Genomic DNA, 26852 nt, shown 5'->3' on the forward strand with positions numbered 1-26852 from the left:
TCTATGACCTCTGTGATCTCTGTGACCTCTGTCATCTCTGTGATCTCTATGACCTCTATGACCTCTGTGATCTCTGTGACCTCTGTGACCTCTGTGATCTCTATGACCTCTGTGACCTCTGTGACCTCTGTTATCTCTGTGACCTCTGTGACCTCTGACCTCAGGCTCTGGAGACGGCTGGCTACGTCAAGAATGTCATTGTGAGTACGACTATGAGAGTCTGAATATTCAGCTTCACAAAAGTCTTGAACAAAACCTCGTCTAACAAACTGTTGTTCAGGAGCGAGATCTTCTGCTGCGGCACAAACTGAAGAGAAGACGAACCTTCAGGGCCTGCAGGGTAAGACTAAACCAGGACTAAACTAGGACTAAACCAGGACTAAACTAGGACTAAACCAGGTCCAAACCAGGACTAAACCAGGTCTAAACCAGGACTAAACCAGGACTAAACCAGGACTAAACCAGGACTAAACCAGGTCTAAACCAGGTCTAAACCAGGACTAAACCAGGACTAAACCAGGACTAAACCAGGTCTAAACCAGGTCTAAACCAGGACTAAACCAGGACTAAACCAGGACTAAACTAGGACTAAACCAGGTCCAAACCAGGACTAAACCAGGTCTAAACCAGGACTAAACCAGGACTAAACCAGGACTAAACCAGGACTAAACCAGGTCTAAACCAGGTCTAAACCAGGACTAAACCAGGACTAAACCAGGTCTAAACCAGGTCTAAACCAGGACTAAATCAGGAATAAACCAGGACTAAACCAGGACTAAATTATCTTGTTGTTTCAGGTGATTGAGACGTATTTTGGTTATGATGAAGAGGCCTCATTTGACTCGGATGGATCCACTCCTTCAGTTCACACGGACCGGACTCCAGAACTGGACCTGGACTCTGAGGTACTGAACCAAAAGCAGCTTTAGAACAACACAGAGCACCTAAAGCTGTAAAATCACAAAAACACAAACCAATCCCAGACTCTTGGGTTTGAAATAAAGAATAACTCTTAATACAAACGTTTCCAGCTCTGAGCACTGTAGATCATCTCACTCTTCTCTTCTGTGATTGGCTCAGGTGCGTGAGGAGGCAGAGCTAAGGTATCGTCAGCTGAATCAGGAGTATCAGGCTCTGCAGCGAGCGTACGCACTGCTGTCTCAGACCTGCGGGGGGCTCTACGACCCCGAGACTGAGCTCAAGGTCAGCGCTCAAGCTTCATGTTATTTGTTTGTTGGTTTCAGTAAATAAATGTTGTCTATGTGTTTCAGAGTCGAGAGCAGCTTCTGGTGGAGCTCAGTCTGTATCAAACCAAAGTCACTGATCTGGAGTCAGCGCTCAGGCAACAAGGACAGGTGAGACAGGTGCTCCCCTCACGCCCAATGTAGCATCAAGATCAAGATTTCTGATGTCAACACTTATCAACTCTTCCCGGCACACGCTGACTTCTACACCAACAAAAGCCCCCCCTCCCACCCCCCCTCGCCCTACACCTGGTATCTCCCATCCCCCCTCGCCCTTCACCTGGTATCTCCCATCCCCCCTCGCCCTACACCTGGTATCTCCCATCCCCCCTCGCCCTTCACCTGGTATCTCCCATCCCCCCTCGCCCTACACCTGGTATCTCCCATCCCCCTTCGCCCTACACCTGGTATCTCCAATCCCCCCTCACCCTTCACCTGGTATCTCCCATCCCCCCTCGACCTTCACCTGGTATCTCCCATCCCCCATCCTCTTTCACCTGGTATCTCCCATCCCCCTTCCCCTTTCACCTGGTATCTCCCATCCCCCTCGCCTTTCACCTGGTATCTCCCATCCCCCCTCCCCTTTCACCTGGTATCTCCCATCCCCCTCGCCCTACACCTGGTATCTCCCATCCCCCTCGTCTTTCCCCTGGTATCTCCCATCCCCCTCGTCTTTCACCTGGTATCTCCCATCCCCCCTCCCCTTTCACCTGGTATCTCCCATCCCCCTCCCCTTTCACCTGGTATCTCCCATACCCTTCCCCTTTCACCTGGTGTCTCCCATCCCCCTCGCCTTTCACCTGGTATCTCCCATCCCCCATCCTCTTTCACCTGGTATCTCCCATCCCCCTTCCCCTTTCACCTGGTATCTCCCATCCCCCTCGTCTTTCACCTGATATCTCACATCCCCCCTCCCCTTTCACCTGGTATCTCCCATCCCCCTTCCCCTTTCACCTGGTATCTCCCATCCCCCTCATCTTTCACCTGGTATCTCCCATCCCCCTCGTCTTTCAGCTGGTATCTCCCAACCCCCCTCGCCCTTCACCTGGTATCACCCATCCCCCTCGTCTTTCAGCTGGTATCTCCCACCCCCCCTCGCCCTTCACCTGGTATCTCCCATCCCCCCTCGTCTTTCACCTGGTATCTCCCATCCCCCTCGTCTTTCACCTGGTATCTCCCATCCCCCCTCACCTTTCACCTGGTATTTCCCATCCCCCTCGCCTTTCACCTGGTATCTCCCTTCCCCTCGTCTTTCACCTGGTATCTCCCATCCCCCCCTCCCCTTTCACCTGGTATCTCCCATCCCCCCTCCCCTTTCACCTGATATCTCCCATCCCCCTCGTCTTTCAGCTGGTATCTCCCACCCCCCCTCACCCTTCAGCTGGTATCTCCCATCCCCCTCCCCTTTCACCTGGTATCTCCCATCCCCCTCATCTTTCAGCTGGTATCTCCCACCCCCCCTCGCCCTTCACCTGGTATCTCCAATCCCCCCTCCCCTTTCACCTGGTATCTCCCATCCCCCTCGTCTTTCACCTGGTATCTCCCATCCCCCTCGCCTTTCACCTGGTATCTCCCATCCCCCCTCCCCTTTCACCTGGTATCTCCCATCCCCCTCTTCTTTCACCTGGTATCTCCCATCCCCCTCGTCTTTCACCTGGTATCTCCCATCCCCCCTCGCCTTTCACCTGGTATCTCCCATCCCCCTCGTCTTTCAGCTGGTATCTCCCACCCCCCCTCGCCTTTCACCTGGTGTCTCCCATCCCCCTCGCCTTTCACCTGGTATCTCCCATCCCCTCGTCTTTCACCTGGTATCTCCCATCCCCCCTCCCCTTTCACCTGGTATCTCCCATCCCCCTCGTCTTTCACCTGGTATCTCCCATCCCCCTCCCCTTTCACCTGGTATCTCCCATCCCCCTCGTCTTTCACCTGGTATCTCCCATCGCCCCTCACCGTTCACCTGGTATCTCCCATCCCCCTCGCCTTTCACCTGGTATCTCCCATCCCCCTCGCCTTTCACCTGGTATCTCCGATCCCCCTCGCCTTTCACCAGGTATCTCCCATCTCCTCGTCTTACACCTGGTATCTCCCATCCCCCCTCCCCTTTCACCTGGTATCTCCCATCCCCCTCGTCTTTCAGCTGGTATCTCACATCCCCCCTCCCCTTTCACCTGGTATCTCCAATCCCCCCTCCCCTTTCACCTGGTATCTCCCATCCCCCTCGTCTTTCACCTGGTATCTCCCATCCCCCTCGCCTTTCACCTGGGATCTCCAATCCCCCCTCCCCTTTCACCTGGTATCTCCCATCCCCCTCGTCTTTCACCTGGTATCTCCCATCCCCCTCGTCTTTCACCTGGTATCTCCCATCCCCCCTCGCTTTTCACCTGGTATCTCCCATCCCCCTCGCCTTTCACCTGGTATCTCCCATCCCCTCGTCTTTCACCTGGTATCTCCCATCCCCCCTCCCCTTTCACCTGGTATCTCCCATCCCCCTCGTCTTTCACCTGGTATCTCCCACCCCCCCTCGCCCTTCACCTGGTATCTCCCATCCCCCCTCCCCTTTCACCTGGTATCTCCCATCCCCCTCGCCTTTCACCTGGTATCTCCCATCCCCCCTCCCCTTTCACCTGGTATCTCCAATCCCCCCCCCCCTTTCACCTGGTATCTCCCATCCCCCTCGTCTTTCAGCTGGTATCTCCCACACCTGGTATCTCGAATCCCCCCTCCCCTTTCACCTGGTATCTCCCATCCCCCTCGTCTTTCACCTGGTATCTCCCATCCCCCTCGCCTTTCACCTGGTATCTCCCATCCCCCTCCCCTTTCACCTGGTATCTCCCATCCCCCTCGTCTTTCACCTGGTATCTCCCAACCCCCTCGTCTTTCACCTGGTATCTCCCATCCCCCCTCGCCTTTCACCTGGTATCTCCCATCCCCCTCGTCTTTCAGCTGGTATCTCCCACCCCCCCTCGCCTTTCACCTGGTATCTCCCATCCCCCTCGTCTTTCACCTGGTATCTCCCATCCCCCTCGCCTTTCACCTGGTATCTCCCATCCCCCTCCCCTTTCACCTGGTATCTCCCATCCCCCTCGTCTTTCACCTGGTATCTCCCAACCCCCTCGTCTTTCACCTGGTATCTCCCATCCCCCCTCGCCTTTCACCTGGTATCTCCCATCCCCCTCGTCTTTCAGCTGGTATCTCCCACCCCCCCTCGCCTTTCACCTGGTATCTCCCATCCCCTCGTCTTTCACCTGGTATCTCCCATCCCCCCTCCCCTTTCACCTGGTATCTCCAATCCCCCCCCCTTTCACCTGGTATCTCCCATCCCCCTCGTCTTTCAGCTGGTATCTCCCACCCCCCTCGCCCTTTACCTGGTATCTCCAATCCCCCCCCCCTTTCACCTGGTATCTCCCATCCCCCTCGTCTTTCACCTGGTATCTCCCATCCCCCCTCGCTTTTCACCTGGTATCTCCCATCCCCCTCGCCTTTCACCTGGTATCTCCCATCCCCTCGTCTTTCACCTGGTATCTCCCATCCCCCTCGCCTTTCACCTGGTATCTCCCATCCCCCTCCCCTTTCACCTGGTATCTCCCATCCCCCTCGTCTTTCACCTGGTATCTCCCAACCCCCTCGTCTTTCACCTGGTATCTCCCATCCCCCCTCCCCTTTCACCTGGTATCTCCCATCCCCCTCGTCTTTCACCTGGTATCTCCCACCCCCCCTCGCCCTTCACCTGGTATCTCCCATCCCCCCTCCCCTTTCACCTGGTATCTCCCATCCCCCTTGCCTTTCACCTGGTATCTCCCATCCCCCCTCCCCTTTCACCTGGTATCTCCAATCCCCCTCCCCTTTCACCTGGTATCTCCCATCCCCCTCGTCTTTCAGCTGGTATCTCCCACCCCCCCTCGCCCTTCACCTGGTATCTCCCATCCCCCTCCCCTTTCACCTGGTATCTCCCATCCCCCTCGTCTTTCAGCTGGTATCTCCCACCCCCCCTCGCCCTTCACCTGGTATCTCCCATCCCCCCTCCCCTTTCACCTGGTATCTCCCATCCCCCTCGTCTTTCACCTGGTATCTCCCATCCCCCTCGTCTTTCACCTGGTATCTCCCATCCCCCCTCATCTTTCACCTGGTATCTCCCATAGTTAGGATGCTCTGGGTCTCAGCGTTGCCGGGACTTATTGTCATATTAAAAATCAAACCCGGGGCCTGTTTAAAACAGCCCCTTGTGCAATTTCTGTGTCACATCACACGGATGGGAAAACAAAATGCGAGTCAGTTCCAATCTGAGAAATCCCTGTTAAAAGATAACGCCCAGTCCCACTGAAACTAGCTGTTCTAAATGTCAGATGTGGCATATACCAAGGATTATATATATATATATATATATATATATATATATATATATATATATATATATATATATATATATATATATATATATATATATATATATATATATATATATATATATATATATATATATATACACAGTGTACAGAAACATCCGTGCAGAGTACGGGCTGGAGACCCCAAAGTGGAAACACCTCCAAAGGTGGAGAACGACCGAGCCAAGGTCCTCTGGGACTTCAGATACAAACAGAACCAGCCGGACATAGAGGTGGTCTCAAGGGTCAGAGGAAAGTCGTGGTGGTCTCAACGGTCAGAGGAAAGTCGTGGTGGTCTCATGGGTCAGAGGAAAGTCGTGGTGGTTGACATGGCAACACTGAGTGATGCAACATCAGGAAAAAGGAACACGAGAAACTGAAGAAATAGCACAGACTCAGAAGCTGGAGAAGGTGGAAGATGAAGGTTATGGGAGGTCAGGAGGTTGTGGAGCTCTCGTCTCTCTTATCATAACATGTTTATATATTTATGTGTTCATGTTTATCTAGGCAAGGCAAGTTTATTTGTAGAGCACATTTCATACACAAGGCAATTCAAAGTGCTTCACACAGCAGGAAAAATGCATTCAAATCACAAAGAAATTACAGAAACAGAAATACAATAAAATTAACTAAATTAAAAATTATCAATCCAACTGATTTTCTAAACTAATAAAATCACAAACAAAAGAGAAGAGTGCAAAGAAAAAATCCTTTCAGTCATATGCGCAGCTAAACAAAACTGTTTTTAGCCTAGATTTGAACATTGTCAGAGTAGAAGCCTGTCTCACATCTTCAGGAAGACTGTTCCAGATTTTAGCTGCATAAAACTGAAACGCAGATTCCCCATGTTTTGTCCTGACTCTGGCATCAGCAGGAGGCCGGTCCCTGAGGTCTTCAGATCCCGAGATGGTTCATATGGCACTAACATATCCAAGATGTACTTTGGTGCTAGGCCATGGAGAGACTTGTACACAAGCAGAGCTGCTTTAAAGTCTCTTCTCTGAGCCACAGGGGGCAGTGCAGTGACCTGAGAACAGGACTAATGTGATCATACTTCCTGGTTCTAGTCAGGACCCGAGCAGCAGCATTCTGGATGTACTGCAGCTGTTTTACAGCTCGTTTGGAGAGACCAGTGAGCAGGCAGTTACAGTAGTCTAATCTACTGGAGACAAACGCATGGATAAGTCTCTCTAAATCTGGTTTTGACACTATATTTTTGATTTTGGCAATGTTTTTTAGATGGTAAAAAGCTGCTGATGTTATTGATTTGACGTGGCTATTAAAGTTCAAGTCTGAGTCCATTATTACCCCCAGATTTCTAATTTGGTTTGTAGGTTTTAGAGCGAGACTCTGGAGGTGACGCTAACACTTTCTCTTTGTTTCTGTGACAAAGACGATTATTTCAGTCTTGTCTGAAATCAGCTGGAGAAAGTTGTTTTGCCTCCACAAACTGATCTGTTGGATGCAGTGACAGAGTGAATCTACTGGTCCATAGTCACCTGCCGATAGTGAAACATAGATCTGAGTGTTGTCTGCATAATTGTGATAGGACACATTTTCACTGCGTATCAACTGACCCAACGGCAGTATGTAGAGGTTGAACAGAAGAGGACCCAGGACTGACCCTTGGGGCACTCCACAGGTCAGGGTCATGTGGTCTGAGACACAGCTACCAATTTCAACAAAGTACTTCCTGTCTTCCAGATAGGACCTTAACCAGTTTAGGGCAGTGCCAGTGATGCCCACCCAGTCCTCTAGTCTCTGTAAGAGGATCCCATGATCGACAGTGTCAAAAGCAGCACTCAGATCTAACAGAATTAAGACTGAGGCTTTGCCCGTGTCAGTGTTCAGGCGGATGTCATTTGTCACCTTGACAAGAGCAGTCTCAGTGCTGTGATGAGGTCTAAAACCTGACTGAAAAACATCAAATGAGTTGTTTATTAAGAGGAAATCTGTGACTGTTGTAAACAACCTTTTCAAGGACTTTGCCCCAAAATGGCAGATTAGAGATGGGCCGGTAATGACTCAGTACTGCGGCATCAAGACTGCTCTTCTTTAGGAGAGGCTTTATGACCGCAGTTTTCAAAGACATTGGGAATGTTCCAGATTGAAGCGACATGTTAACTATGTGAGTGAATGGTGCTAACAAACTGTTCAGCACAGACTTTAGAAATCTGGTGGGTAACACATCAAGGCAGCATGTAGATGAACTCAGACTGGTGATGATCTCATGGACAGTTTTGTCAGTTACTGGTGCAAAGTGAGTTAGCTCTAAGTGTCTTGGTGGTTTTAGGGTAATTTTTTGCATTGTGGGATTTATAGCATTTTTAATGCCCTGAACTTTGTCATTAAAGAATAATGCAAACTCATTACACTTGGATGTGGAAATGAGTTCTAACGGCAGCTGAGCTGGAGGGTTTGTTAATCTGTTACTGTGGCAAACAGGACACGCGAGTTGTTACTGCAGCTTCCAATTATTTCAGAAAAATATCTTTCCCTAGTTCTACATAAGATTAGGTTGTACATGTTCAGCTTTTCTTTGTAAATCTCTTTTTGAACCTGGAGCTTTGACTTGCGCCATTTCCGTTCGGCCCTGCGGCACTCCCTTTTCTGTGCCCTGACCGAATCATCATTTCTCCACGGCGCCTTCTGCTTATTTTTAACCATTTTAGCCTTTATAGGGGCGATGGTGTCCAGAACATTCAAAACACTAGATGTAACAGAGTTCAACAAATCATTTACATTAGAACATGAGACATTTTCAAAGTTTATCATTTCCATAAACAGTGCACCTGTGCCATCACTTATGTGTCTCCTCTGAACAACTGCAGGACCAACCGGTGGTTTGGGAGAAACAGACAGGTCAAAGAAGACACAGAAATGATCAGACAGAGCAACATCAATCACATTAACATTTGAAATATTTACCCCCTTTGTAATTATGAGATCTAGAGTGTGTCCTTTGCTGTGGGTGGGGCCACTCTGCTGTGGGTGGGGCCTCTCACATGCTGAGTAAGACTGAAGGTTTCAAGGACAGCATCAAGCTCTTTAGCGTTTCTGTCACAAATATTATCAACATGCACATTGAAATCACCTGTAATGACCAAACCATCAAAGTCTGTGCATATGACTGAAAGCATCTCAGTAAAATCATCAATAAAACTTTGGCAGTGCTGGGGAGGCTTGTATAAAACAATGAAGAGAATGGATGGAGACCGTTTTAGCTCCATTTTAAAGGATACATACTCAAATGATGAAAACACCCCAAAAGACAACCTGCGGGTAATTATTTCATCTATAAAGACAGCACAGACTCCACCCCCTTTTTTGTTTTCTCGTGTTTCAGATTCAAACTTAAAGTTGGGTGGAGCAGATTCTATCAGAACTACATTTCCTGTGTTTTTGTCAAGCCATGTTTCAGTTAAAAACATAAAATCAAGATTATAAGAAGAAATAAAATTATTAATTAAGAGAGATTTGTTACATAAGGATCTGACATTTAGCACAGCAAGTTTCAGACTAGTTTCAGTGAGACTGGGCTTTATCTTTTCACAGGGAATATGAATCACATTTCTCAGATTGGGCCTGACTCGCATTTTGTTTTTCCATCTCTGTGATGATGTGACTACAGAAATAGCACTAGGGGGGGCTCTTTTTACATAGGGCCCCGGGTTTGTTTGATTTTTAATGTGACAATAAGTCCCGGCAACGCTGAGACCCAGAGCATCCTAGCTATGGGAGATACCAGGTGAAAGGCGAGGTTGGATGGGTGGTGGGGCTTTTGTAGCCAAGGAGAGTTTGGGACCAGGTGAGAGGCGAGGGGGGATGGGTGGTGAGGCTTTTGTTGGTGTAGTCGGTACTGACATAGCCCTTGCTATATTGGGCGTGAGTGGAGCCATCTTAATGACTTTCAAAATGGCTGGGAAGGCCCATGGGTGAGAGTGGAGATGAGAAGGAGAATGATGAATCTTTAGTGGGAGTAGATGTTGCAGGGGGAACCCAGGGCTGGTGTGAAGGCAGGGGCGATGACAGGGATGTTGTTGGGCTTGTCACAGATGGGTCCAAGGCCTTTGAAGATTGTTCCTTTGCTGGAGGCGGTGGAGGTGAATGTGGAGCAGCTGGAGCTGAATCCTTTGCTGGTGGTGGTGGAGCAGCTGCTGATGAATCCTTTGGTGGAGGCTGAGGTTGTGGTGCTTTTGATGTTGAAACATTGGCTCGGTCTCTGGCTGAGGGAGCAGGAATTCTTCTCTCATTCCTCTCTTCTCTAACTATCTGCTCAGGACCCTGTCCAGGCCCAGTCCAATGCCTCAGAGCGTGGAGCAGGTTCTCTGTCAGCACCCTCACTCCACCTCTGCATAGGTGGGGGCCATTTCTCTTAAACAGGTCCTCTCGTTTCCAGAATAGATAGAAGTTCTCAATATAGTGTAGTCCTCTCGGGGGACACTCTTTGGACAGCCATGTGTTCAGCTGAAGAAGCCGGCTAAACTTGTTTATCCTCCTGTCGATGTTTGGAAGACGTCCACTTATGAATGTTTTGATTTCCATTTTATCAAGCACGTCGAATAACTTCAAGAAGTCTTTTTTCAAAACTTCAGTCTGTTCCCGCCGCATGTCCACTGCACCCACGTGCACAATCAGCTGTTTAGCTCCTCCATGCTTAGCCATAATATTTGGAAGGAGTGACGTTATCTCAGAAACAGTGGCGCTTGGAAAAGAATGCGTGTTTATCTTTTCATGCGTCACGTGACTTATCGCCCCGTCTCCTATCAAAACAATCCGTGTGACCTTGGCTCCTGGCACAGATCCTCCTCGCTGTATTTTGGCCACGTCATCTTTCCTTTTTTCATTTAATTCTATCTCTGAAAGTGGTAAAAATCTGTTGGTGAGCTGTATTTTAGGTGACTTCACGTTATCTTTGTATCGTTTAGGCTTTGCTCCAAGTTTGTTCCAAGAAACAGCCTGGTCTTTCTGGTTTTTAGACAGTTTTGGAAACGACACAGAGTCACTGCGGTGTAGGTTGAAAGTAGCATTTTTTCTTGTAAAAAGTGTGCTCTTCTTACCGTCGGTTGACACAGGAATGGTATCGTGAAGAACTTTTTCAGATTCCAAAACAAATATCCATGTTTTCAGCTCTTTAATTTCTTGTTGATATTTCCGACAGCGTTCACAGTCTTTTTCCCTTCTTCTCCCGACATGTCGCTGGCGTCAGATATGTCGTTAAAACTGGAAAAATGTTCTTAAAATCCTTGGTTTACTTGAAAAAGTCTAAAGCAAAAATGTTTGGAAGACAAAAACTGATTAAAAAGCAAAATAAATAAGGAAAGCAGCAATAGCAAGCGGAGCGAGCAAAAAAGCGTGTGCACTCTTCGGAAGCGTTCTAAATTACTATTATCTATATCATATTTCATATATCATATTTGTGTTATACATCATATTCATGTGTGTTTTAGGATGTGCAGTGGGTGGAGCAGAAGCAGGCTCTGTTTCAGAGGAACCAGGAACTTCTGGAGAAGGTCAGAATTCTGCTTCATGAGAATGTTCTTAGGAAAAGTGCATGATGGGAGATGTAGTTCTCAGGAAAAGTGCATGATGGGAGATGTAGTTCTCAGGAGAAGAGCATGATGGGAGATGATGTTCTCAGGAGAAGAGCATGATGGGAGATGATGTTCTCAGGAGAAGAGCATGATGGGAGATGATGTTCTCAGGAGAAGAGCATGATGGGAGATGTAGTTCTCAGGAGAAGAGCATGATGGGAGATGATGTTCTCAGGAGAAGAGCATGATGGGAGATGATGTTCTCAGGAGAAGAGCATGATGGGAGATGTAGTTCTTGTGTTTCAGCTGTCAGAGTGTGAGTGTGAGGAGCTGCGTCTGAAGAGCGACATTCAGGATGTGAAGGACCAGAACGAGCTGCTGGAGTTCAGGATCCTGGAGCTGGAGGTCAGTTTGACCTCTGACCCTCAGTTTGACCTCTGACCCTTGACCCCAGACCCACCTCCAGCAGATCACAGTGATAACCTCCTGCTCTTCTCCTCCTCAGGAGCGAGAGCGTCGCTCTCCGGTGCTCACTTTCCAACAGCTCCATTTCCCAGAAGGCCTCAGTGCTCTGCAGATCTACTGCCAGGCTGAGGGCCTCACCGTGAGTGGCCGCAAGGACCAGAACCAGAACCAGAACCAGAACCAGACCAGAACCAGACCAGACTCTGAGTCCAGATCCAGACCAGGATCTGAGTCCAGATCCAGACCAGGATCTGGACTCAGAGTCTGTTTCTTGTGTTTTGTTCCAGGACATAGAGATAAATGAGCTGATGAAGAAGTTGGACATTTTGGGCGATAACGCCGTAAGTGTATGTTCTTTTCATGAAGTTACCTTACTTTCAGGTCCCCAGTCCAGACCTGAGACCTGAGACCAGACCTGAGACCAGAGACCAGAGACCAGAGACCAGAGACCAGAGACCTGAGACCTGAGACCTGAGACCTGAGACCTGAGACCTGAGACCTGAGACCTGAGACCTGAGACCTGAGACCTGAGACCAGAGACCAGACCTGAGACCTGAGTCCAGACCTGAGACCAGAGACCAGACCTGAGACCAGAGACCTGAGACCTGAGACCAGACCTGAGACCAGAGACCAGACCTGAGACCTGAGTCCAGACCTGAGACCAGAGACCAGACCTGAGTCCAGACCTGAGACCAGAGACCAGACCTGAGACCAGACCTGAGACCAGACCTGAGACCAGACCTGAGACCTAAGACCTGAAACCTGAGACCAGACCTGAGACCTGAGACCAGACCTGAGACCAGAGACCAGAGACCAGACCTGAGACCAGAGACCAGACCTGAGACCAGAGATCAGACCTGAGACCAGACCTGGGACCAGACCTGAGACCAGAGACCAGACCTGAGACCAGAAACCAGACCTGAGACCAGAGATCAGACCTGAGACCAGACCTGGGACCAGACCTGAGACCAGAAACCAGACCTGAGACCAGACCTGAGACCTGAGACCTGAGACCTGAGACCTGAGACCTGAGACCTGAGACCTGAGACCTGAGACCTGAGACCTGAGACCTGAGACCTGAGACCTGAGACCTGAGACCAGACCTGAGACAAGAGACCAGACCTGAGACCAGAGATCAGACCTGAGACCAGAGACCAGACCTGAGACCTGAGACCAGACCTGAGACAAGGGACCAGACCTGAGTCCAGACCTGAGACCAGAGACCAGACCTGAGACCTGAGACCAGACCTGAGACAAGGGACCAGACCTGAGTCCAGACCTGAGACCAGAGACCAGACCTGAGGTAGAGTAGCTCAGTGGTAGAGTGCTCGTCTTCTGATCCAAAGGTCGGCGGTTCGACTCCCCGCTCGGTCAGAGCGGTCAGATCCACTGGCCCGCAGGTTGGCGGTGCGATCGCAGCTGCCTCATGTGAATACTGCCGTTGTGTCCTTGGGCAAGACACTTAACCCAACTTGCCCCCCAGTGTCTGCGTATATCTGGGTGTGAGTGAATGGGTGACTGGTTCCTTGATGTAAAGCGCTTTGAGTACCTTGATGGTAGAAAAGCGCTATATAAATGTGACCATTTAATTTACCACCTGGGACCAGACCTGAGTCCAGACCTGAGTCCAGACCTGAGACCGGACCTGAGACCAGAGACCAGACCGGAGACCAGACCTGAGTTCTGACCAGAGACCAGACCTGAGTTCTGACCAGAGACCAGACCTGAGTCCAGAGACCAGACCGGAGACCAGACCTGAGTTCTGACCAGAGACCAGACCTGAGTCCAGACCTGAGTTCTGACCAGAGACCAGACCAGAGTCCAGACCTTGATGAAGTCGTGTTGAAGTAAACTCTTGTTTCCTTCAGAACTTGTCCAATGACGAGCAGGTGGTGGTGATCCAGGCCAGAACTGTGCTCACTCTGGCTGAGAAGGTACTGATTTTACACATACTTGTACTTGTACTTGTACTTCAATGTGAGTCAGTACTTCAAACTAACATCCTCTTTCTCTCTTTCAGTGGTTGGAGTCGATAGAAATGACACGTTCTGCTCTGAACCAAACCAGACTGGACATCCAGAACGAGAAGGTACAAGTACAAGTACTCTGTAGTGAAGTACTCTGTAGTGAAGTACTCTGTAGTGAAGTACTCTGTGTAGTGAAGTACTCTGTAGTGAAGTACTCTGTGTAGTGAGGCACTGTGTAGTGAAGTACTCTGTGTAGTGAAGTACTCTGTAGTGAAGTACTCTGTGTAGTGAAGTACTCTGTGTAGTGAAGTACTCTGTGTGGTGAAGTACTCTGTAGTGAAGTACTCTGTGTAGTGAGGCACTGTGTAGTGAAGTACTCTGTGTAGTGAAGTACTCTGTAGTGAAGTACTCTGTGTAGTGAAGTACTCTGTGTAGTGAAGTACTCTGTAGTGAAGTACTCTGTGTAGTGAAGCACTCTGTGTAGTGAAGTACTCTGTAGTGAAGTACTCTGTGTAGTGAAGTACTCTGTAGTGAAGTACTCTGTGTGGTGAAGTACTCTGTCTAGTGAAGTACTCTGTAGTGAAGTACTCTGTAGTGAAGTACTCTGTAGTGAAGTACTCTGTGTAGTGAAGTACTCTGTAGTGAAGTACTCTGTGTAGTGAAGTACTCTGTGTAGTGAAGTACAGCTGTTGAAGTACTCTGTGTAGTGAAGTACTCTGTGTAGTGAAGTGCAGCAGTAGAAGAACTCTGTGTAGTGAAGTGCAGCAGTAGAAGTACTCTGTGTAGTGACGTGCAGCAGAAGAAGTACTCTGTGTAGTGACGTGCAGCAGTACAAGCACTCTGTGTAGTGAAGTACATAAGTAGAAGTACTCTGTGTAGTGACGTGTAGCAGTAGAAGTACTCTGTAGTGACGTGCAGCAGAAGAAGTACTCTGTGTAGTGACGTGCAGCAGTAGAAGTACTCTGTTTAGTGAAGTGCAGCAGTAGAAGTACTCCGTATAGTGACGTGAAGCAGTAGAAGTACTCTGTGTAGTGACGTGCAGCAGTAGAAGTACTCTGTGTAGTGACGTGATGCAGTAGAAGTACTCTGTTTAGTGAAGTGCAGCAGTAGAAGTACTCCGTATAGTGACGTGAAGCAGTAGAAAACTCTGTGTAGTGACGTGCAGCAGTAGAAGTACTCTGTGTAGTGACGTGCAGCAGTAGAAGTACTCTGTGTAGTGACGTGCAGCAGTACAAGCACTCTGTGTAGTGACGTGCAGCAGTAGAAGTACTCTGTGTAGTGACGTGCAGCAGTAGAAGTACTCTGTGTAGTGACGTGCAGCAGTACAAGCACTCTGTGTGGTGAACTGTGTAGTACTTGGTCTCTGATAGTATTGGGTGGTTGCAGGATCAGTTCTCTAAACTCAAAGGTTATCTGGACGAGGAGCTGGACTTCAGGAAACAGTCCATGGACGAGTCTCACAAGGTCAGACTCCTCGTGTTCTTCTAAGTATTATTATTAATAACATGTATTTATTCTATATTTATATGTTTAGTATGTGTATTATCTGTGTATTATCTGTGTATTCTCTGTGTATTCTCTGTGTATTATGTGTGTATTATCTGTGTATTCTCTGTGTATTCTCTGTGTATTATCTGTGTTTTCTCTGTGTATTATCTGTGAATTATCTGTGTATTCTCTGTGTATTCTCTGTGTATTATGTGTGTATTATCTGTGTATTCTCTGTGTATTCTCTGTGTATTATGTGTGTATTATCTGTGTATTCTCTGTGTATTCTCTGTGTATTATCTGTGTTTTCTCTGTGTATTATCTGTGAATTCTCTGTGTATTCTCTGTGTATTATGTGTGTATTCTCTGTGTATTCTCTGTGTATTCTCTGTGTATTCTTTGTGTATTCTCTGTATATTATGTGTGTATTATGTGTGTATTCTCTGTGTATTCTCTGTGTATTCTCTGTGTATTCCCGGTGTATTCTCTGTGTATTCTCTGTGTATTATGTGTGTATTCTCTGTGTATTCTCTGTGTATTCTGTGTATTATGTGTGTATTCTCTGTGTATTCTATGTGTATTCTCTGTGTATTCTTTGTGTATTATGTGTGTATTCTCTGTGTATTCTCTGTGTATTCTGTGTATTATGTGTGTATTCTCTGTGTATTCTATGTGTATTCTCTGTGTATTCTTTGTGTATTATCTGTGTATTATGTGTGTATTATGTGTGTATTCTCTGTGTATTCTCTGTTTATTATGTGTGTATTCTCTGTGTATTCTCTGTGTATTATGTGTGTATTCTCTGTGTATTCTCTGTGTATTCTCTGTGTATTTTCTGTGTATTCTCTGTGTATTATGTGTGTATTCTCTGTGTATTCTTTGTGTATTATCTGTGTATTATGTGTGTATTATGTGTGTATTCTCTGTGTATTCTCTGTGTATTATGTGTGTATTCTCTGTGTATTCTCTGTGTATTCTCTGTGTATTATGTGTGTATTCTCTGTGTATTCTCTGTGTATTCTCTGTGTATTCTCTGTGTATTATGTGTGTATTCTCTGTGTATTCTCTGTGTATTATGTGTGTATTCTCTGTGTATTCTCTGTGTATTCTCTGTGTATTCTTTGTGTATTCTCTGTATATTATGTGTGTATTATGTGTGTATTCTCTGTGTATTCTCTGTGTATTCTCTGTGTATTCCCGGTGTATTCTCTGTGTATTCTCTGTGTATTATGTGTGTATTCTCTGTGTATTCTCTGTGTATTCTGTGTATTATGTGTGTATTCTCTGTGTATTCTATGTGTATTCTCTGTGTATTCTTTGTGTATTATGTGTGTATTCTCTGTGTATTCTCTGTGTATTCTGTGTATTATGTGTGTATTCTCTGTGTATTCTATGTGTATTCTCGGTGTATTCTTTGTGTATTATCTGTGTATTATGTGTGTATTATGTGTGTATTCTCTGTGTATTCTCTGTTTATTATGTGTGTATTCTCTGTGTATTCTCTGTGTATTATGTGTGTATTCTCTGTGTATTCTCTGTGTATTCTCTGTGTATTTTCTGTGTATTCTCTGTGTATTATGTGTGTATTCTCTGTGTATTCTTTGTGTATTATCTGTGTATTATGTGTGTATTATGTGTGTATTCTCTGTGTATTCTCTGTGTATTATGTGTGTATTCTCTGTGTATTCTCTGTGTATTCTCTGTGTATTATGTGTGTATTCTCTGTGTATTCTCTGTGTATTCTCTGTGTATTCTCTGTGTATTATGTGTGTATTCTCTGTGTATTCTCTGTGTATTATGTGTGTATTCTCTGTGTATTCTCTGTGTATTATGTGTGTATTCTCTGTGTATTCTCTGTGTATTCTCTGTGTATTCTCTGTGTATTCTCTGTGTATTATGTGTGTATTCTCTGTGTATTCTCTGTGTATTATGTGTGTATTCTCTGTGTATTCTCTGTGTATTCTCTGTGTATTCTCTGTGTATTCTCTGTGTATTCTCTGTGTATTCTCTGTGTATTCTCTGTGTATTATGTGTGTATTCTCTGTGTATTCTCTGTGTATTATGTGTGTATTCTCTGTGTATTCTCTGTGTATTCTCTGTGTATTATGTGTGTATTCTCTGTGTATTCTCTGTGTATTATGTGTGTATTCTCTGTGTATTCTCTGTGTATTCTCTGTGTATTATGTGTGTATTCTCTGTCATATTCCAGCGTATCCTGGAGCTGGAGGCCATGTTGTACGAAGCCTTACGATTGGAGGAACAAACGTCTCTGAAACAGGAGCTGCGAGCTGATAGGATGACGGAGGAGCAGAGGGCGGAGCTTAGCCGAGCCGTGGACCAATGGAAACGCAGCGTGATGTGCGAGCTCAGAGAACGCGACGTACAAATCCTGAGGGAGCGAATGGAGCTACTGCACTTAGCACAACGGGTACTTCAAATACTACTAAATTATTGATACCACCGATACTACCGATACTTATAATACTACTAAAGTACTGATACCACCGATACTACCGATACTTATAATACTACTGATACTTATAATACTACCGATACTTATAATACTACTGATACTTATAATACTACCGATACTTATAATACTACTAAAGTACTGATACCACCGATACTACCGATACTTATAATACTACTAAAGTACTGATACCACCGATACTACCGATACTTATAATACTACTGATACTTATAATACTACCGATACTTATAATACTACTGATACTTATAATACTACCGATACTTATAATACTACTAAAGTACTGATACCACCGATACTACCGATACTTATAATACTACTAAAGTACTGATACCACCGATACTACCGATACTTATAATACTACTGATACTTATAATACTACCGATACTTATAATACTACTGATACTTAAAATACTACCGATACTTATAATACTACTAAAGTACTGATACCACCGATACTACCGTTACTTATAATACTACCGATACTTATAATACTACTGATACTTATAATACTACCGATACTTATAATACTACTGATACTTACAATACTACGGATACTTATAATACTACTAAAGTACTGATACCACCGATACTACCGATACTTATAACACTACCGATACTTATAATACTACTGATACTTATAATACTACCGATACTTATAATACTACTAAAGTACTGATACCACCGATACTACCGTTACTTATAATACTACCGATACTTATAATACTACTGATACTTATAATACTACCGATACTTATAATACTACCGATACTTATAATACTACTGATACTTATAATACTACCGATACTTATAATACTACTGATACTTACAATACTACGGATACTTATAATACTACTAAAGTACTGATACCACCGATACTACCGATACTTATAACACTACCGATACTTATAATACTACTGATACTTATAATACTACCGATACTTATAATACTACTAAAGTACTGATACCACCGATACTACCGTTACTTATAATACTACCGATACTTATAATACTGCTGATACTTATAATACTACCGATACTTATAATACTACTGATACTTACAATACTACGGATACTTATAATATTACTAAAGTACTGATACCACCGATACTACCGATACTTATAATACTACCGATACTTATAATACTACTGATACTTATAGTACTATGATACTTATAATACTACTGATACTTATAATACTACTCATACTTATAATACTACTAAAGTACTGATACCACCAATATTATCGATACTTGTAATACTACCGATACTTATAATACTACTGATACTTACAATACTACGGATACTTATAATATTACTAAAGTACTGATACCACCGATACTACCGATACTTATAATACTACCGATACTTATAATACTACTGATACTTATAGTACTATGATACTTATAATACTACTGATACTTATAATACTACTCATACTTATAATACTACTAAAGTACTGATACCACCAATATTATCGATACTTGTAATACTACCGATACTTATAATACTACTGATACTTATAATACTACTAAAGTACTGATACCACCGATACTACTGATACTTATAATACTACTGATACTTATAATACTACTGATACTTATAATACTACTAAAGTACTGATACCAACGATACTTATAATACTACTGATACTTATAATACTACTGATACTTATAATACTACTGATACTTATAATACTACTAAAGTACTGATACCACCAATACTACGATACCTATAATACAACTGATACTTATAATACTATCGATACTTATAATACTACCGATACTTATAATACTACTGATACTTATAATACTACTAAAGTACTGATACCACGATACTACCGATACTTATAATACTACTGATACTTATAATACTACGGATACTTATAATACTACTGATACTTATTATACTACTGATAATGAGCCTGTGGGAGCTGCTGCACTTGGCACAACAGGTACTTCAAATACTACTAAAGTACTACCACTGATACTTCAAATGAATACTACTAAAGTACTACCACTAATACTTCAAGGGAATACTACTAAAGTACTACCACTAATACTTCAAATGAATACTACTAAAGTACTACCACTAATACTTCAAATACTACTAAAGTACTACCACTGATACTTCAAACAAATACTACTAAAGTACTACCATTAATACTTCCAATGAATACAACTAAAGTACTACCACTAATACTTCAAATGAATACTACTAAAGTACTGCCACTAATACTTCAAATGAATACTACTAAAGTACTACCACTAATACTTCAAATACTACTAAAGTACTACCACTGATACTTCAAACGAATACTACTAAAGTACTACCACTGATACTTCAAACGAATACTACTAAAGTACTACCACTGATACTTCAAACAAATACTACTAAAGTACTACCACTGATACTTCAAACGAATACTACTAAAACACTACCACTGATACTTCAAATGAATACTACTAAAGTACTACCACTGATACTTCACATGAATACTATTAAAGTACTACCACTGATACTTCACATGAATACTATTAAAGTACTACCACTGATACTTCACATGAATACTATTAAAGTACTACCACTGATACTTCACATGAATACTATTAAAGTACTACCACTGATACTTCACATGAATACTATTAAAGTACTACCACTGATACCACCGGCACAACAGGTACTTTACACGAATACTACTAAAGTACTACCACTGATAACACCGATACTACTGATACTTAGAATAATACTTCAATGATCCAGAGGCACAGGTACTTTCAATACTTGAATCTAAATAATACAGAGGTTATGCAGACGACAAAACCACGAGGTCAAAGGTCATGAGACTAATAAAGAGCTTGGTCACTGACCCTCGGTGTGAGATAACTCTGTGGACCGCGAGGTGCTAGTTCTGGGTTTGTAGAGGTCACTGCTCGGGTCATGGTTAGTGCCGGTCAGAGCACTGCTGATGTAGAGGTCAATGCTCAGGTCATGGTTAGTGCCGGTCAGAGCACTGCTGATGTAGAGGTCAATGCTCAGGTCATGGTTAGTGCCGGTCAGAGCACTGCTGATGTAGAGGTCACTGCTCGGGTCATGGTTAGTGCTGGTCAGAGCACTGCTGATGTAGAGGTCACTGCTCGGGTCATGGTTAGTGCTGGTCAGAGCACTGCTGATGTAGAGGTCACTGCTCAGGTCATGGTTAGTGCCGGTCAGAGCGCTGCTGATGTAGAGGTCACTGCTCGGGTCATGGTTAGTGCCGGTCAGAGCGCTGCTGATGTAGAGGTCACTGCTCGGGTCATGGTTAGTGCCGGTCAGAGAGCTGCTGATGTAGAGGTCACTGCTCGGGTCATGGTTAGTGCCGGTCAGAGCACTGCTGATGTAGAGGTCACTGCTCAGGTCATGGTTAGTGCCGGTCAGAGCGCTGCTGATGTAGAGGTCACTGCTCAGGTCAGGGTTAGTGCCGGTCAGAGCGCTGCTGATGTAGAGGTCACTGCTCGGGTCATGGTTAGTGCCGATCAGAGCGCTGCTGATGTAGAGGTCACTGCTCAGGTCATGGTTAGTGCCGGTCAGAGCACTGCTGATGTAGAGGTCACTGCTCAGGTCATGGTTAGTGCCGGTCAGAGCGCTGCTGATGTAGAGGTCACTACTCGGGTCATGGTTAGTGCCGGTCAGAGAGCTGCTGATGTAGAGGTCACTACTCGGGTCATGGTTAGTGCCGGTCAGAGAGCTGCTGATGTAGAGGTCACTGCTCGGGTCATGGTTAGTGCCGGTCAGAGAGCTGCTGATGTAGAGGTCACTGCTCGGGTCATGGTTAGTGCCGGTCAGAGCACTGCTGATGTAGAGGTCACTGCTCAGGTCATGGTTAGTGCCGGTCAGAGCGCTGCTGATGTAGAGGTCACTACTCGGGTCATGGTTAGTGCCGGTCAGAGAGCTGCTGATGTAGAGGTCACTGCTCGGGTCATGGTTAGTGCCGGTCAGAGCGCTGCTGATGTAGAGGTCAATGCTCAGGTCATGGTTAGTGCCGGTCAGAGCACTGCTGATGTAGAGGTCACTGCTCAGGTCATGGTTAGTGCCGGTCAGAGCACTGCTGATGTAGAGGTCACTGCTCAGGTCATGGTTAGTGCCGGTCAGAGCACTGCTGATGTAGAGGTCACTGCTCAGGTCAGGGTTAGTGCCGGTCAGAGCGCTGCTGATGTAGAGGTCACTGCTCAGGTCATGGTTAGTGCCGGTCAGAGTGCTGCTGATGTAGAGGTCACTGCTCAGGTCATGGTTAGTGCCGGTCACTGCTGAAGGAAGGATGATCAGAAAGACCAGAAGATACAAGGGGCTTTTGGAAGCTTTATTTAGGCTCACAATTCCACACAGACAAAAAGACGTGTTTCCCACTTCTACGCCTAACGACAGGATCAAAGGGTCAAAGGGTCAAAGGGTCAAAGGGTCAAAGGGTCAAAGGATCAAAGGGTCAAAGGATCAAAGGGTCAAAGGATCAAAGGGTCAAAGGATCAAAGGGTCAAAGGCTGAATGTAGCTGCGATGCAGCGTCACCAAAGAACATCCCGGTGACGGCGTAGGACACTCACTGATGCAGGAGGAAAGAGTAAAGAGAGGAATACAGCAATGTCATAAGACACCCTGTGGTGCTGGAGCGCCTCTAGTGGTGGCTCCATGAACTACAAGAGCAGTTTAAATGTGTTTAAATGTGTTTAAATGTGTTTAACCTGTTACCATCCACCTATTTGGCCCTGTGCACAATGATCAGACCCAAATGGCATTGCTTATTAAAAGAGGATGTTACGTTCCACATGTGAGTGTGATGCATCATGGGAAAGCTTAGGCCTTTTAGTTTCTGCAGATGTGCAGATGTCACACTGTCAGGGCTTCAGAACTTACACTACAGAAGCACAAACATAAACAAAACATCCTTTTTTCAGTCTCGCCTGAATATTGTCCATGTGTAAAGGTCCTGAGCATGAAATACTTCATTGTGTTTATGCTGTTCACTGCACATGCTGTTGTCATGACAACAACTGTGTCAAGTTTCAGATTTCTAGAACAGGCATTTTGGTGCTGTTGACCTTTTGTATCAAAAAGTATATTCAAGTGATCCAAATATGGGCCAAACTGTTTTATGACAATTTTAGCTCCTCTATGATCATAAAACATACATTTTGATGTTTTGTAGAACCACTAATACCTATTATAACTGATAAAAAAAATATATTTGAAAATGTGTAAATATGAGTTTACCCATGAATTTCCCATATAGAGGTGAAAAATTATCATATTTTTATTTTATTTTTGTATTGATATAATAATACATATATCTAACAAAATACGCGTCCCAAAGGCAAATAAAATCAGAAAACGTGATGCGTAAAATCTAGTCGCAAAATGCAGAAAAATCGAGGCTCTGACCCCGGCTCTGACCCCGGCTCTGACCCCGGCTCTGACAGCCTTAGGCACGAGAACCGGGAGAATTCTGTGTAAATAAACCCTTTGTCCCGCCTACCAGGAGAAAGCTCTTCTCATTGGCTAGAATAATATGTCACTCAAAGTCTCCTACGTGCCTGTTAGCAGAAGCTAAGGGCTAAAAACAAAGATGGACGCGCGCTTCGGAAGTGCTGCATTCTTTTCCTCCGGAGTCTGTAGCAAACAAACCCGGTGACAGAAAAATGGATGGTTTCATTCTGTAGGAAACAGTCTGAGGAAGAGATCGATGTCAAACACTATCGTATAAGTCAAACAGGTCATTTGTTATGGACGGAGAAATGCGGCGGACAAGCGCATTCTCGTCCGGTGAGAAACAAAGAAAACTTTGTTTACTTGACAATATCTCGAAATGTGAAAACTTCAGGAAAAATACAAGTGGATATTGTTTTTCAATGGTTCCTTACGGACAGACTGAGCACAAGGATGAACAGAATTAAAGCTGTTTCGTCAGGACATGCGTTTGTAAAAGTTGAGACTTTCTCATAAACTATTGGCAATTGCTTCTTGGGGCAAATTATTCAATATAAATCAATGACATATTCATTTTGTTGAGAAAATAAGCTTTAAAATGATGTATAACTTATGGTATTGACCACGGAAATAAAAGTGATGATGTAAGAGAACTTTTGTAATTTGGAAAATGCTCGCTGGCCACAGGTGGATGGAAACAGGTTAAATGTGTTTAAATGTGTTTAAATGAGTTTAAATGTGTTTAAATGTGTTTAAATGTGTTTAAATGAGTTTAAATGAGTTTAAATGAGTCTAAATGAGTTTAAATGTGTTTAAATGAGTTTAAATGAGTTTAAATGAGTCTAAATGAGTTCAAATGTGTTTAAATTAGTTTATATGTGTTTAAATGAGTTTAAATGAGTTTAAATGAGTTTAAATGTGTTTAAATGAGTTTAAATGAGTTTAAATGAGTTTAAATGAGATCAAATGTGTTTAAATGAGTTTAAATGTGTTTAAATGAGTTTAAATTTGTTTAAATGAGTTCAAATGTGATTAAATGTGTTTAAATGAGTTCAAATGTGATTAAATGTGTTTTAAATGAGTTTAAATGTGTTTAAATGAGTTTAAATGAGTTTAAATGTGATTAAATGAGTTTAAATGTGATTAAATGGGTTCAAATGAGTCTAAATGTGTTTAAATGGGTTTAAATGAGTTTAAATGTGTTCAAATGAGTTTAAATGTGTTTAAATGGGTTTAAATGTGTTCAAATGAGTTTAAATGTGTTTAAATGGGTTTAAATTAGTTTAAATGAGTTTAAATGTGTTTAAATGAGTTTAAATGAGTTTAAATGAGTTCAAATGTGTTTAAATGGGTTTAAATGAGTTTAAATGAGTTCAAATGTGTTTAAATTAGTTTAAATGTGTTTAAATGGGTTTAAATGAGTTTAAATGTGTTCAAATGAGTTTAAATGTGTTTAAATGGGTTTAAATGTGTTCAAATGAGTTTAAATGTGTTTAAATGGGTTTAAATGAGTTTAAATGAGTTTAAATGTGTTTAAATTAGTTTAAATGTGTTTAAATGAGTTTAAATGAGTTTAAATGTGATTAAATGTGTTTAAATGAGTTTAAATGAGTTTAAATGAGTTCAAATGTGTTTAAATGAGTTTAAATGTGTTTAAATGAGTTTAAATGAGTTTAAATGTGTTTAAATTAGTTTAAATTTGTTTAAATGAGTTCAAATGTGATTAAATGTGTTTAAATGAGTTTAAATGTGTTTAAATGAGTTTAAATGTGTTTAAATGAGTTCAAATGTGATTAAATGTGTTTTAAATGAGTTTAAATGTGTTTAAATGAGTTTAAATGAGTTTAAATGTGATTAAATGAGTTTAAATGTGATTAAATGTGTTCAAATGAGTCTAAATGTGTTTAAATGGGTTTAAATGTGTTCAAATGAGTTTAAATGTGTTTAAATGGGTTTAAATGAGTTTAAATGAGTTTAAATGTGTTTAAATGAGTCTAAATGAGTTTAAATGTGTTTAAATGGGTTTAAATGAGTTTAAATGAGTTTAAATGTGTTTAAATGGGTTTAAATGAGTTTAAATGAGTTTAAATGTGTTTAAATGAGTTTAAATGTGTTTAAATGAGTTTAAATGGGTTTAAATGAGTTTAAATGTGTTTAAATTAGTTTAAATGGGTTTAAATGAGTTTAAATGAGTTTAAATGTGTTTAAATGAGTTTAAATGAGTCTAAATGAGTTTAAATGAGTTTAAATGTGTTTAAATGAGTTTAAATGAGTTTAAATGAGTTTAAATGTGTTTAAATGAGTTCAAATGTTTTTTCAGAGAAACAAAGACCTGGAGGAGGTGATCGAAGCACAGAAACGACAGATCAAAGAGCTGGAGGAGAAAGTGAGACACTTTTAGTCTTCATTCTGATAAATATGTGATTATGAAGAGTTTTAGGATAAATATGTGATTATGAAGAGTTTTAGGATAAATATGTGATTATGAAGAGTTTTAGGATAAATATGTGATTATGAAGAGTTTTAGGATAAATATGTGATTATGAAGAGTTTTAGGATAAATACTACAGATCGTTCACTGAAGCTTTTATTTTGAAGGATTCACAGACTCTAACCTGAGTTTTTGTCCTTTCAGTTCCTCTTCCTGTTCCTCTTCTTCTCTCTGGCCTTCATTCTCTGGTCCTAGCCCCGGATCATAACCGGACTACACCTGGTTCTAAGCCTGGATCATAACCGGACTACACCTGGTTCTATCCCCGGATCATAACCGGACTACACCTGGTTCTAAGCCCGGATCATAACCGGACTACACCTGGTTCTAAGCCTGGAGCATAACCGGACTAGACCTGGTTCTAACCCCGGATCATAACCGGACTACACCTGGTTCTAAGCCTGGATCATAACCGGACTACACCTGGTTCTAACCCCGGATCATAACCGGACTACACCTGGTTCTAACCCCGGATCATAACCGGACTACACCTGGTTCTAAGCCTGGATCATAACCGGACTACACCTGGTTCTAACCCCGGATCATAACCGGACTACACCTGGTTCTAACCCCGGATCATAACCGGACTACACCTGGTTCTAAGCCTGGATCAGAACCACAGTTTACTGGACTTTATGGACTTCCTTCCTCGGCTCCTCGGCTCCTTTCCTCCACTTTTTCCTTCGCACGACTAATTTCCTTTTCTCCTTTTCTCCTCCTTTTCTCCATCTCACCTCCTCCTTTTCTCCATCTCACCTCCTCCTTTTCTCCATCTCACCTCCTCCTTTTCTCCATCTCACCTCCTCCTTTTCTCCATCTCACCTCCTCCTCTCCTTCCTTCCTTTCTTCCTGGATGTTTACTTATAAAAGTCAGGACTAAAGTCAGGACTAAAGTCGGGACTAAAGTCTGTTTTGGTGCTGAATCCGTGGAACTCGAGTCAAATTGTGCAGCTTTTATTTGTGTCAAAAGAAAAGACAAATATTTATTCTTCTTTCTGTAAAAATTAAATAAAAATTTCTGCATCTGCATCATGCTTTTATTCTGAAGGGCTGTGCTGAAGTCAGGCTTTTATTTTAACCTCAACTTGTGTCCTAGACCTCCCATTCAGAGCCCACCACAGCAGGGTTCAGAGCCCACCACAGCAAGGTTCAGAGCCCACCACAGCAAGGTTCAGAGCCCACCACAGCAGGGTTCAGAGCCCACCACAGCAGGGTTCAGAGCCCACCACAGCTGGGTTCAGAGCCCACCACAGCAGGGTCCAGAGCCCACCACAGCAGGGTTCAGAGCCCACCACAGCAGGGTCCAGAGCCCACCACAGCAGGGTTCAGAGCCC

General features: G+C 43.7%; 1 protein-coding gene across 1 annotated transcript in view; it reads left to right on the top strand.

The window, feature by feature from the left end:
- The window catches only part of jakmip3 (Janus kinase and microtubule interacting protein 3), a 71853-nt gene extending 45623 nt beyond the window's left edge, over positions 1 to 26230 (top strand). Inside the window, exons 9-23 of the mRNA XM_072434354.1 lie at positions 165 to 200; positions 281 to 340; positions 798 to 905; positions 1081 to 1203; positions 1272 to 1355; positions 11077 to 11139; positions 11467 to 11565; positions 11666 to 11764; positions 11913 to 11966; positions 13494 to 13559; positions 13646 to 13714; positions 14979 to 15056; positions 17290 to 17508; positions 25348 to 25413; positions 25663 to 26230. Of these exons, the coding sequence (XP_072290455.1) occupies positions 165 to 200; positions 281 to 340; positions 798 to 905; positions 1081 to 1203; positions 1272 to 1355; positions 11077 to 11139; positions 11467 to 11565; positions 11666 to 11764; positions 11913 to 11966; positions 13494 to 13559; positions 13646 to 13714; positions 14979 to 15056; positions 17290 to 17508; positions 25348 to 25413; positions 25663 to 25713 (1275 nt within the window). The 3' untranslated portion in view covers positions 25714 to 26230. The remainder of the gene's footprint in view (positions 1 to 164; positions 201 to 280; positions 341 to 797; positions 906 to 1080; positions 1204 to 1271; positions 1356 to 11076; positions 11140 to 11466; positions 11566 to 11665; positions 11765 to 11912; positions 11967 to 13493; positions 13560 to 13645; positions 13715 to 14978; positions 15057 to 17289; positions 17509 to 25347; positions 25414 to 25662) is intronic.
- Positions 26231 to 26852: the final 622 nt, after the last annotated feature.

This window comes from Eucyclogobius newberryi, unplaced genomic scaffold (genome assembly GCF_026437365.1).
Source record: "Eucyclogobius newberryi isolate DKJ021-1_F unplaced genomic scaffold, fEucNew1.0.hap1 SCAF_69, whole genome shotgun sequence".
In the NCBI taxonomy this organism is placed as follows: domain Eukaryota; kingdom Metazoa; phylum Chordata; class Actinopteri; order Gobiiformes; family Gobiidae; genus Eucyclogobius; species Eucyclogobius newberryi.